Raw genomic sequence first — 13,135 nt, 5'->3', positions numbered from 1 at the left:
CCAAATATGAACCAAATAAATTAAAAACAAAAACTAAAGCAAACGCTTCTGATGTAGTGGTTGAAGAAACATGTAGTCGATGAAGAATTAAAATCAAACCATAGACAGACCTAAAAAAATACAATCAAGCAAAACCTTCTGACATAGAGAGAGATATAGAGGCAGAGAAATAGAGACTTACCACCGAAAGCGCTGGGAAAAAGCAGTCACGGGCAAGGTAGAAATCATTAACATCCATTAAATAGAGGAAGTGAAGCGTTGAGAAGAACACGAAACGCCAAAAAATCGTGAGTAGAGGAAAGAAACTGAAACGCCAAAAGGGGATATGAAACGTATGTAACTTTCCTTTCTCTAAAATTTAATTTAGGATAGGAATCTAGTGCGACGCTTAGGGTTTCCACATTAGGAGGTAATTCGTGCAGCAGGGTATGCGGAACGATTTTAGGAAGAGACATTTTAGTCCTTATCTAGCGTTTTTATTCAGTAATTATAATTATCAAGCGTTTTTAAATTTTGGGATGCAGTGGGGGTGCCACGTGGCGACATCCCAGCTTACCACATTCAGCTTTATAGATATAGATAGATATTGTGGTTACCGCTTTTATTATTAACTCTTCTTTTATTACAAACTCTTCCTTTAGCTCATCTTTAACTAATATTTCCTGTTATATCCCCTTCCCAAATCTAAAACCCTAAAAAACCCTTATTCCAATATGAGAAAAGAGTAGGTACTCCCTGAAGTAGATAACTTATCTACTCCCTAGCCTAAAATAACAGTTGGGGCCACATTGTTTGGGTGATCCAAAGCATTCATTTGATGGCCCCTCACATAGATAGGGTGTGCCCAAAAAATCAGCTCGATAGGATCATCCTAACCCCATGAACCGTGGAGGCAAAAAATGGACTGATCTGTGCAGGTTTATACACGTCCATTTTTGCCTCCACAGTTCATAGGGTTAGGATGATCCTATCGAGCTGATTTTTAGGGCACACGCTATCTATGTGAGGGGCCATCAAATGAATGCTTTGGATCACCCAAACAATGTGGCCCCAACTGTTATTTTAGGCTAGGGAGTAGATAAGTTATCTACTCCAGGGAGTACCTGCTCTTTTTTTTCTTTTTTTTTCTATAGGTACCTGCTCTTTTCTCTTCCAATATTATATATATATATATATATATATATATATATATATATATATATATATATATTGTACCTATTTGTTTCCGTCTCTCGCTGTACATTGGAGGCGGAAGAGGACTTGATTAAATTGATGAATGCATTGTTATTTGATTAACTCATGTATCCTATTTGTTTCCCTTTCTCATTGTATATTAAAGGCGGAAGAGAACTAGATTAATTTGAAGAATGCATTGTTATTTGGTTATCTCATGTTTGTTTTAGATTATACTTGATTAATCATAAGATTTGTTAGTTAATTAAATGAATGCAATATTTATATTGTTGCAAATTATAATAGTAATCAGTAATTTTATATGTACCTGTACGGACGGGTCACCATTTCTAGATTTTTAGTTGTGGTGACGTCAGACACCTCATATCCGTATCGAAACTCGACACACAAATCCGTGTCCACAAATCATGATTATATGTACTTTCTATTTTAGTCGTGTCCCTGTTTCTAAATTTTGGGGGTTTGTCATGCCCTACACCGTTTCCGTGTCCACAAATCATAGTTGAACACCTACTGAGAAACATTGTCGCACATGTCTAAATTAGTTGGGATTTCTCTCCTTGTTGTCTTGAAAATGTTTTTGTTTCATCTTGTTGTTCGAATAGTAGGATTTGGGCCCCGTACCCGAAAGGCTCCTTTTCCGTTCAATTAATTTTCCTTTATTTGGTAAAGGATGGCCATTCATCTTTTAATTAGATGGAGCTTTGGTGTTTGGATAGTGGATGCCCCTTCGAAAGTCCAAAGCTTTTGTTGGGCAGTGGCTCCCCGGAAAAATCAACACCTCGATAGCCTTAAAGGAAAATTGTGCACTTGGCAAACAGATGTGTGTTGTGCAAACATCGCTTCCCTTGGTGCAAGTTCATGAGGGAAGTGTGGGATCAGATTCTTGATCTGTTTGGCATCCCCTGGGTCTTCCCCTGCCTGGTTCTTCCTGCTGTCCTTGCTGTTTTAGAGGGCTGGACCTGCTACCTTTTTGAAGAAAAAAGACATGTTATTTGGCTATTATCTCTATCCGCAGTTGGATATGGTCAGAAAGGAACAATATGATTTTTTGAGAGAAGTGAACTGATGGGTGCTATTAAATGTCTTATTCTCGCGGGACATAGGTAGGGAGTAGTTCTAGGGTTACTCCACCACCCAAGACCTCCATTGAATGGGAGGAGATCATAAGATCGAGTGTGAAAGAACAAGAAGAAAGCTAAAGTGGATACCTCCTCCCCCCTCTCAATATCCTCAAGCAGAATGTTGACAGTGTTTTGATTGACAACATGGATAAGGCGGGTACCTAGGGAGTGAGGCTAGGGATCACTCAGGTAGCATTGTTATATCTTATTCCAGGAAACACACATGTTGCTGACTGGGTTACAGCCTTAACATGGGTCGTAGCCTTATGATGGAGGGTGTCTCTTCCAGCATCATCTCATCGGCGAAGAATACCTCAGCATTCCCGTGGAGATTTGTAGGAGTCATTGACGAAATTTATATCTTTGCAGTTCTAATTTCTTATCCTTTTTTCCACATCCCTCACAACACGGATGAAATTATTGATTCGCTTGCGAACGGAAGTGTAAGGACATTCTTGTGTATGGGGCAATCTCTGCCCCAGCTGTAACTTGTCTTTTTAATGAAGTTTTCCTTTCCAATTACAAAAAGAAAAAAACATGTATGTTGAATGCTGATAGTTTTTTGGCAACAATATGTGGATTGCCGTGTTGAAGGCTACTTGGTTTTATTAGTGAGAGGATATTCATGTTTTCAACCTATACGGATTGTACAGTATTATAAGGCATCTGTGTTTTTTTTTTTTTTTGAACAGTACATTATAAGGTATCTGTTACAAGTTTAATTTAGGCACAAATATGTACATGGTTCAGAGAGTTGAATTTATAACTTTCTGATATTGGTATTGCTTTAATCATTAATAGGTTTCTTCAGATGAAATGAATGTTTTTGAAAAAATCAAATATGTTTTGGGGGATGATGAGAACCAGGATTCGCCAAAGTTCATTGCTCCATTTCCTTTACTTGCTAAAGGTGCCGTGGAGTCTTTACGGTATAGAGCTGAGGTAAACATTGGTACTATTTGTCTTGTCTTTCTTCTTTCAGAGGGGTAAATACTAATGCTTTATATAATAATTAGTGATGTACTTCTCAATGACAACTGTTTCTTTGTGCATGTATGAAGTACTTCTAGGTTGATAAAATGCTAATTAAACTATCATAGGTATATTACCTTTCTTTTCACATGTATATGATTCCCCTTGGCATTTGTAGAATGAATGCTTAAACTCCAAACTATCAGCGGGTATGGATAGGTCTCTATGAGTAGGCTTCTAAAGTTGGAGATGGAAAAATATTCTAATTATGGCCGACTGTTGGTGCGGTTAAATATTATCCTCAGATTTTTTTTAGGCATATCTGAGTGGCTACAGATCGGCTTATGATTGATTACTGCTACTTTGATCAAGGTTGTCTGTGCGGGTAGTGAAGGCTCTCGGGAACGTGGGAAACAGGAAGCGTGAAGGGAAGCAACGGGAAAGCGTAAAAGGAAGCGATAGGGAAGCATGAAATAATTAAAAAAAAATGACAAACTTTAAAAACACGTTTCCAACCAACGTAACCAATTTTTTTGAAGGATGACAAAATATATTGATAGATCATACGAGAATTACATATGAGAGGGACCAGGGGTCCCTCATGAAATTACATTGTATGAGGGCCTAGGAGTTAACTCCCGGTCCCTAACATAAAGATCCAAGTCATTTCCTCCATTACTATCCACTCTAAATCACCATACAAAACAGAAACAAAAGTGTAATTTCTGCTATCTTCTTAGAAGATCTTCATAAAGAAACCCTGTTAAAACAACCAAATACTTTGCGATCTTTAACGAAGATCTTGAAAACCCTTCCTTGAAAACTTCCTTAAAAACTTCCACGTGTGCGATCTTCTTCAAAACTCTTTAAAAAACCTGCAAAGTCTGAACCGAAACCTTCCATACTTTGCATCCACAACACCTGAATAGAATCCCCTTCATCAGAGACTTTTCTTCTCCTTACTTTCTCAAAACACCCAACCTTCAAAAAGAGATCAAATCACCAAACCTAATTATATCTACACTGACTCAAAACACTCCCTAAATTGGCAAACAAAGTTCCTTGACGTTGTGAGTGCCTGTTAGTGGAAAAAGCTCATCAATATTTTGCATGTAATCTTCCTTAAATTGGCGCCATTGTCTTTTGATGATGCGTTTGACAATCTCTCTAAGAGTGGGTGATTCAGTAGAGGCTTTGGTTTCATCATACCTCCAGAGTTTAATCATCTTCAAATTCTCATTCCACAAAGAGCAATCTATAAACTCCATCCTCTTCCTTTTGAAGGTGCGAACTTCCAGGGTGGTGGATAGGCTTGGCTCCATTTTTTCAATCCTTTCTGATGAGAATTCCTCTACTTTTCCTTTGAAACCCAAGAGACTATATTGTATACACTACGGCCCATAACTGTCAATAAATGGGCCCCACGATGTATGAATGACGTGTAAAACAAATAATACTACCCTATGTTTCTTCCTAACAAAGGTATACGAGAAGGTCTCATTATAGAGGAAATTGCCACCTCCCATTTAATGTAGGTGGTGACAAAACCAGCTGTCGCCGTGCAAAAAGGTACTTAGTTTCTTCCAAGAGAAACGCTTCCCCATACAAAGTCTAGATACTACTAATTTCATATAATTTCCGTCCTGTGAGCGCCTTGTTTCAAAATACACGTAATACCCTAGGCCTTAAAAAAAGGAGGAGAGTTTGAAATCCTCCTCCAGGCTTGTTGGCCAAATATTTGTTCTAAGAGTTTGCACATCTTTAGTGCTCCACGAGTTGTAATTGGGGCCGGATTATGCCCAATAATACCCCTTCTAAGGGTGTGAAGCACCTTATTTGCTTTTATGTTGGCGACTGAATTTACACAACTCAGATGAGCCGAGGTTCGGCGCCTAACATTTCTTCTGCCATATTGACCCTGCTTCCCACTAGAAACATCTTTAGTAAGCGGAACGGGTTCCTTAGGTATAGTATCCACTTTCATCCGGTAAGTGACTTTCTGCGAGGATTTTAATAATGACGGGTCATCACCCAGAAAACAACCATTTTCTAAAGGAATAATCTTGGAAGACCCGTTCCAAATAGACTGGGGAGTTTGAAATTTGAAATTTGAAAACTGCCCGTGCAAATTACACGGGTCTGGCACATCAGAGCGGGCCGGATGGATTATGGAAGGTCTACCAACACTGCACTGGCCGAGATCCCCGCCATTGATCGATTTCTGGGCTAGGGTCCGCTTCCACTGACCGATGGAGCGACCCCAAGATCACTAGGAACGGCCGACAGCCGGTTAAAAGTTCCCGGGCGAGGCTCCAAGGGGGGATCCACCAAGGAAGAGAAGAGCTTGACCGAAGATTCCTTGGGATTATAAATATGCTTTTGTACCTTCTTCTACGATTTGGAGGCAAAGGAGCCTGGATTTCTACTCCTATCTTGAAACATATATTATGTATCCGGATATGGTCAAAAGGTTTGATTAGGTGGCAATCAGAAGTGAGAATATGCGCCGATGCAAAGGTCATACCTTGACCATGGCTTCCTTCCATTCTAACTTCCAGTACCTTCCCAAAAAGACTGCCCAAAGCATCCATTGTCGAGGTTGCCCATGCATGAAGGGGGATCCCGATGAAGTTGACCCAGACTGCCATTTCCCCTTGATTGTGTTCCGGGCTCCACGCTAGTAGAGAATGGAGGAAGGTGCCTTGTGCCTTTTCTTCCAGCTTCAAAATCCTTAATGCCATATCCTCACTTTCAAACATAAAGAGAATTTCATTAGGGCCAAGAATGCCCAGTTTAGCTAGGGACGGAATTTTCCATAGATTTTTAGCCCAATTCCATGTATCAGCAAGGCCCCAATTTTTCCATTTTATCCTACCAACCAGGCATGCTGTACGGCTCAGAATGTTGGGCCACCAAGAAGTAGCATGTGCATAAGATGAGTGTAGCGGAGATGTGAATGCTTCAATGGATGTGCGGCCACACAAGGCTAGGTAGAATTAAAAATGAAGACATTCGTAAAAAGGTGGGGGTGGCTCCAATTGAGGAGAAGATGAGAGAGCACCACTTAAGATGGTTTAGACATATCCAACGTGGGCCTTTAGATGCTCCAGTGAGAAGAGGTGACTCTTGCCAAATTGATGGAGTAAAAGAGGTAGGGGCAGACCGAAAACAACTTGGGTAGAAACAGTGAGGAAAGACTTGATAGCTAGGAACATAACATAGAGCATGACCTTGGATAGGATAGAATGGAAGAAAATGATCCATGTAGAAGAACCCAACTAGAACTAGGATTAGAGCCGGGTAGATTCCTTTTACCTTCTTCATGAATTTTTTCTAAAGGATTCATTTAGCCTACCCCAACTAGTTTGGGACAAAGGCTTTGTTGAGTTGAGTTGAGTATCCTACCAACCAGGCAGGATTTTAAAAGATGTGTGCGAGCTTCCACCTCCTTCCCTGAGATGGTTAAGGTTGGAATTCCTTCCTCCAACCCAGATGATATGTCTCCAGAATCAGGCCAAACCCCGTCAATCCCCTCTCCTGATGATGTGGGGATATGATCTCCTGACGGTAAGGGCCGCCTTGATCTATCTTTTCTCCACCCATACTTGCAACATCGACAATTTCTCCGCCATCTGAAGTTATGGTAGCCACATTTGGTGCAGAACCAATCGCCCCTTCCGGTTTCCGAAAACATCCTTCGCTTCCGAGTCTGTGTTTTAACCAATTTTAATCCAGCCATCATAAATAACATCCAAATCTAAAAGCATTCATCTCCTAATTACATCATTTATCAAGTCTGATAAAATATAAAGATATTATCTTTTTCTTTCCCTTAGGGTCAAAAGCATGTTCACTTCATCCTCCTTCTAGTCCTCTTCCTTCTACATTTCCTGTAATATAGACATGTAATTAATTAAGTTAATATTTAAAAATCTGGGTCAGTTGGTATAGGTGGTGTTCTAAGGGATTCCAGGGGTGAAGTCATTTGGGATTTTTTTGGGCCTATTGGGTTTCGGATGCAAGTGAAGCGGAAGTTAGAGCTGTTCACCAGGGGATCATTCTTCTCCAAAGGGATTACTTGGATAGAGTTATAATAGAGGGAGCCTCTCTTAATGTCATCAGATGGCTTAGAGGTTCTTCGGTTCCCCCTTGGAGATTCGCTCAATTCTTTGATGAGATCGATATAGACAGAGAGGTGTCTCCTTATCCTTTATGCATGTAAGAAGATCGGCAAATGGGATTGCGGATAGATTAGACAGGGAGGGAGTAGACAAGCAGAGTCTAGAGCTTTTTTATTTCCTTCCCCTATAAGTGGGGTGTTCTCTTTTCTCTTTATTCTCTTCCGGCTCTGTATTTATGGTCTTTCTTGTATGTTCTCTTGGGGTGTACTTACTCAGTCGCCCTCTTATTAATGAAATCTGCTACTTTTCAAAAAAAATAAAAAATTAGAAAACTATTATCTTCATTGAAAAGTAAAACTTTTAAAAAAGAAGGGAATCAGTATTTTGGACTTCTAAACGTGTTTCTCCTGTTACAAAAGAACGCCTTTGTATTATTATTAAATGCCATTTCCAAAACCAAAATGCGAATCCCCAAAAAATCAATACACGCTGCCCAAAACACAGAAACAAGAATCCTAGGAATTGGAAAACGCGCTTCCCACATTTCGGAAAGACGCTTCCCCACATTTTGGGAATCGTGCTGTTTCCCGCTTCGGAAACGTGCTCCCCACCTAGGGGTGTTTCCGGCAATAGTGGCTTTGATAGGGTAGGCAGCTGCTTGTATGTAGGGATGTTATAACCAAATGACATCTCAAGGGCATATGATTTTCTAGGATTTATTTATTTTTTTGAATGGTAGGGATAAATTCATTGAAGAAACGAAGATCGAGAGGGTCTTGAAAGGATACGAAGAAAGGGCCAATAGAGCTGAAACAATACAGATGAAAAAAAAGTCTAGGATTTTTTTATTACATATTATGAAATGAAAAAAGTCTTATTTTTTTAATAAGTAACTAGTGAATTCCTAGTTCTTAATCCGTCTTTGAGATGGTTATGACTTATGTATGACACAAGCTCCATATTGAATCTACTACGGCTACACATTGGGTTGCTTTCACTTGGAAAGTTTTAGTGAATAGAATTCCTATAATACAGAAAGTTTTAAATGAAATATTGTAGAGGATGAGATTTGCATGCTCTATGACTCAGGACGGTTAAACAACGACTCCCATTTTCTGGCTTAGCTGTTTTCTGAATGAACTTGGACTTATTTCTGTCATTGATTGCAATGACCTCATAATTTTGCGAAATGTTGGGCGAAAATGTAGAATTTGTAGAAATTTGTGGTTTCTAATGATCTCGCTTTTCTCTTTCGTCCACTTGCTTCTCTTGTATCAAATGGGGAATTATGGATGGAGAAAACCATAAGATTTCCAGAAGATAAAGTTTGATTGGAGTGTTCGAAGGGATCATGGCTGACATTATGGAAAAATCAATGCTACTTTCTTGTTTCACTACATCTCTTTGCTGTTTTTGAAAGATTGGATCAGTTTGTGTGTGGCCTATTAGGCTCTCCACCTGCCAAATTATGCTCTGACCTCTCCATTTGAGATTAATTTTTATGGAAGCCATGACAACAATTCTCCAGTTTGTTCTCTATTGCTCTTGCTCCCTTGTGGATTGATGGGGAATATGGTTTATCGCTGCAAGACACGACTCTCCACTGCTTCTTTCCAGTATTTGCAGCCATGTTACATGGATTCTTCTAATTGGGCGAAGAATCCATGCCGGACACGCTCGGATTCCAATACTTCAGGATTCTTTGAGACACTTCTAGATCTCTTTATTTATTTATTTTTCTAAATACCACTTCCACAACTTTATAATTACCTAAGGTTTTGAGTTTTACCCATCCTCTAGTAAGTTTCTTAAATGGAAATAAAATGTTATATTTACCTAATCTATTTAAATTTTTAATATATTTCTTGTTATAACCATATTATTCTGTAAAAAAACAAATTTTGAACGTTGATTAAATTATTTTGGTGAAACACGAATCGTTATTTTTGAGGTTTGTCGAATCCAACACTCGATACCCGTGTTGGATTCCGACACTCGTATCCATACTGATGAGACACTTGTAAATCCACTACTTATTTTTACTGCGACCGCCGACCGTCCCCTACTGCCTTCTCTTTCTCAGTTATTAGAGCTCTCAGACATTACAAACAATCGCATTAGAGCTTGTCTGGAAGAGATTTGAGAGCCTAAAAATTAGATGCTGAAGCAGTCGGCTGAAATTGATGAGATTTTATGAGTCCTTCTGTTAAAGAAAATTAAGTGGGGCTGGAAAGTGTTAGTGCCTTCAGTACTTGCATAGATATTCAGATTTGTTATGTGCCGGGAGTGTTGCTTTCATGTATAATTCTGGAATTTCTGAGTCTATTTTACTCACTTAAGACCCTAGATATACATGAGAAGGACTAACCCTTGATTGTTTCATGAAAAATACACCTTTTGGGATTTTGTAATGGGGAATCATTAATTTTATTTTGCAATATTTTGGAACTTTTGTTTAATGAGTAGAGAGAAAGTGGAACCCTGATTACATGAAATCTAGTTGTTTAAATCTCAAACTTGGAAAATCTAAAAGGAAACTTCATTAATGAGTTTGGTTACAGGATGTTGCAAAAAGCGTCACAAAAGTTGCTATAAGAGAATCACGGGCTCAGGATCTGAGGAATGAAATTCTTAATTCCGAGAAGTGAGTATTGCTCAATTGTCGCTTGACCATTGGTTGTGGTACACATAGCTTAAGAGCTTTTCTCTCCTGTTTTACTGAAAAAATTCAATCGTGTTGATTAGGTTGAAAGCTCATTTTGAAGATAATCCAAGGGACTTGGGTAATGGGTTTTACTTGAAGATGCATTTCTTTGTGCTGAATTTTCCTGTGTGTGTGATTTCCACAGACGTGAATTCTAATAAGTGGGGCTTGTTGATTGGGCAGATTTATTAAAGCATGACAAGGTATTGAGCAAGAAGCCACCTCCGTCTCATTTACGTGTCGTACCCGATTACCTTTTGGACCCAACAACACAGGAAGCGAGCAAGATTGTGAAGCTCGCTAGAGCTGCAATGGGAAAAACTGGATCAAATCGTCGCATGGTGCCAAATAGAAGAATCGGTAGAAGTAGAGATCCACTCAAGACTTTCTCCGCCGAGGTGCGCACACATATTTTCTCTTTCTCCTGAATCTCCAATGCCATTTAAATTTCTGGTTTTAACTACTATGCTCTCCCTTTAACTCTAGCAATTGAAGGGATGGATCTTTGTTATTTCTTTAGTCATGTTTCTTGCATCTGTAATCACCTCTACTTTTTGTTATTATTAAGGAAAATATGCCTGAACCTCTTGTAAAATGATTGACGTCCTCTGCAAAGAATGGGGACCTTACTGTTGTTTTCATCATAATAATGTACTGAAATTGATCTTTGTGAGGATAAAATGACTGGATTTTTCATCTTCGCAAGAGTCAGGAACTTATTATCTTTTTCCCTTATTTATGTTCAATGGAGCTTTTCCTCGATAGAAAGCATTGGAGTGATACCAAAATTTGTAGATGATAGTTGTTTCTCATGACATAAAGAACAACAAGAAGCTTTTACCATCTGTTTGTTGTCTTTCCACCCATCTGTTTTAATCCCGATTTTACCTTTATCATAAACAAACTTTTATAGTCTCATATGAATTTCACTCTAGGATTATGATTTCTTACTCCATGTCATTTGTTTCTGCATGAATGTGGTCCAGACACGAAAGAAATCTCACAAAGGTGGGATGAAAAGGAAGGAGGGTAAAGAGGGAGGCGCAGACCACCGCAACAAACATAAGAAAAAGGCCAGACGTTCCGTCTGAATCCTTATATCACTGTAATCCCATATATATTATTTGATCTTGGAAACCAGGGTTTGATGCATCTGAAAAGAAAAACCATCAGGGTATAAAACCCCACAGTTTTGTAGTCAAATGTTAGTGATAAATTATTGAGTAATATCTTTGTTGTGCTGCTTGATTCAGTTCACTAACACTTTTATATGTGATTTTGAACGTCTTTGGTGTGCCACTTAGCTCATTGACAAGTCAACGCTTTTAAAACTGATTTCAATATTAGGACATAGCACTCAGCATGTATTAACAGATTTTGAACTCTCTGTTGCAGTATATACTATAAAAGTGATGTATGAGTTGTACGGGGAATGTGGTGAATCATTTCTCTACCTTCTTGTAAGTAGGAAAATGTCTAAATTGATTGATTTCATATGCAACTACAAGATTCCATAGAGATTGCAAAATTTCTCATGTTTTGGTTGGCTTGGGGCACCACATCATCTAACCTTTTTGTTTATGAGTATCTACTTGGTGGTGTTTGTTGGCATGTTTTAATTCAAGCTAGGAGACTGCTTGCTATGAGACTACTTACCTCGGCTATCCCTCGTTTGCCTATGTGATACGACATTTTGTCCACCACCAAACAGTTTGAAAAAGCTAGTAGAATTTTGGGATTTAGCACTCCTCTCTTTCTCTCTTTTATTTCCCTCTATTTTGGTAATGACACTCCTCACCACGAAACCACTCTAGTTGAAAACCAAATACTAACCACTACTCTACACTACAAGAAATAGGAACCCACTACACATAATGAACTACTCTACAAGGCAGCTAAGTGCAACTAAACATAGCCTAAAGGCAGGAACATAAGTGAGAAAGAAAAGTGTGGTTGGGGGGGCAGGGGGTAGACCACACTCAATGCTATCCCTCTATGTTTTTGTTACATTATTAACACGAACTCGGCATGATCTGATCCTTAATTACAGACAACGTGATGTGAAAACACCTTATATTATACAATGCTAAACTTACTCCATGCGCACTTATCTAACATGACTACGATTTTTCTACTCATCTCAGTTGGATGGCAAGGCCTGTTAATGAAGGGCTTCGATCATTCTAATTTCATGTGAGCTACCACCCATTGGATGAGCGGCTTGGATCATACTAATTTGATGTGGACTCCACATTGGATCAACGTCACCCAATCACCAAACTTATCATTCCATCAAATTTGCATTTTAAGTGCCAAACTTATCATTTGAATTACTCCCCAACAACTGTTAGGTTTGTCTGACTCATCTCAGACCCTCCATCCTTTCTCTTAATCATCATGATCGGAGGGCTACGAACATCCTATGGAAATGATTTTTGACGCACAGCCTAAAAGGGGGGAGAGTATCTCATTCCCCCCATATTATGTGCGACTGTAGAAATCTATGCCTTTCGATTTGAGAAAGAGGACAGAGAAAAGGTTTATCAAACGAAATGTCTAAGTTGGTGATCCTGACCGTCCATATGGCGAGCATCGTGATGGATTAGCTGTCCCCCAAATATCTTCATGGGTACGAATTCTTAACCATCAAATTTGTGGCCTACAAATGGACGGGTGACAGAGATAGAGAGAAGGCAATGGTCCACATTCAAGAAGAAACAAGTCTACCGATTGAATTGGATAGAATAATTGAGTGGATGAGATTTTTCTACACAGTTTGTCCGTAGTGGGACCCACCATTACAGAAAGAAAATCTGGAGTGAAGTAATATATTCGACCCCTTTTCTTCCCAAGACCACCCTCAATGGGTGGCCCATGTAAGAAAAGGATGACGAATATATCATTTCCCTAGCCTCGATCACCAAACGTGGGTCCCACTTTGAGTTAGGGATAGACATATATAGGCGCCAAATGTTCAGGGTTGTTTTCGTCAATTCGTTCATTTGCATTTATATCACTAT

General features: G+C 39.1%; 1 protein-coding gene across 4 annotated transcripts in view; it reads left to right on the top strand.

Annotated features, from left to right (window-relative positions):
- Nucleotides 1–11,367, top strand: part of LOC143879775 (P-loop containing nucleoside triphosphate hydrolases superfamily protein) — a 38,873-nt gene extending 27,506 nt beyond the window's left edge. For all 4 annotated transcript variants that reach the window (XM_077382337.1, XM_077382341.1, XM_077382340.1 and 1 more), the window contains exons 12-16: nt 3,120–3,260; nt 9,973–10,055; nt 10,157–10,194; nt 10,299–10,513; nt 11,102–11,367. In XM_077382337.1, the coding sequence (XP_077238452.1) occupies nt 3,120–3,260; nt 9,973–10,055; nt 10,157–10,194; nt 10,299–10,513; nt 11,102–11,206 (582 nt within the window). In that variant the 3' untranslated portion in view covers nt 11,207–11,367. The remainder of the gene's footprint in view (nt 1–3,119; nt 3,261–9,972; nt 10,056–10,156; nt 10,195–10,298; nt 10,514–11,101) is intronic.
- The last annotated feature ends 1,768 nt before the right edge of the window (nt 11,368–13,135 follow it).

The sequence above is a fragment of the Tasmannia lanceolata genome, unplaced genomic scaffold, assembly GCF_043159265.1.
Source record: "Tasmannia lanceolata isolate RefF3 unplaced genomic scaffold, GAP_Taslan_0.1 ptg000006l, whole genome shotgun sequence".
Classification (NCBI taxonomy): Eukaryota; Viridiplantae; Streptophyta; class Magnoliopsida; order Canellales; family Winteraceae; genus Tasmannia; species Tasmannia lanceolata.
This window is presented reverse-complemented; position numbering and strand designations above follow the sequence as displayed.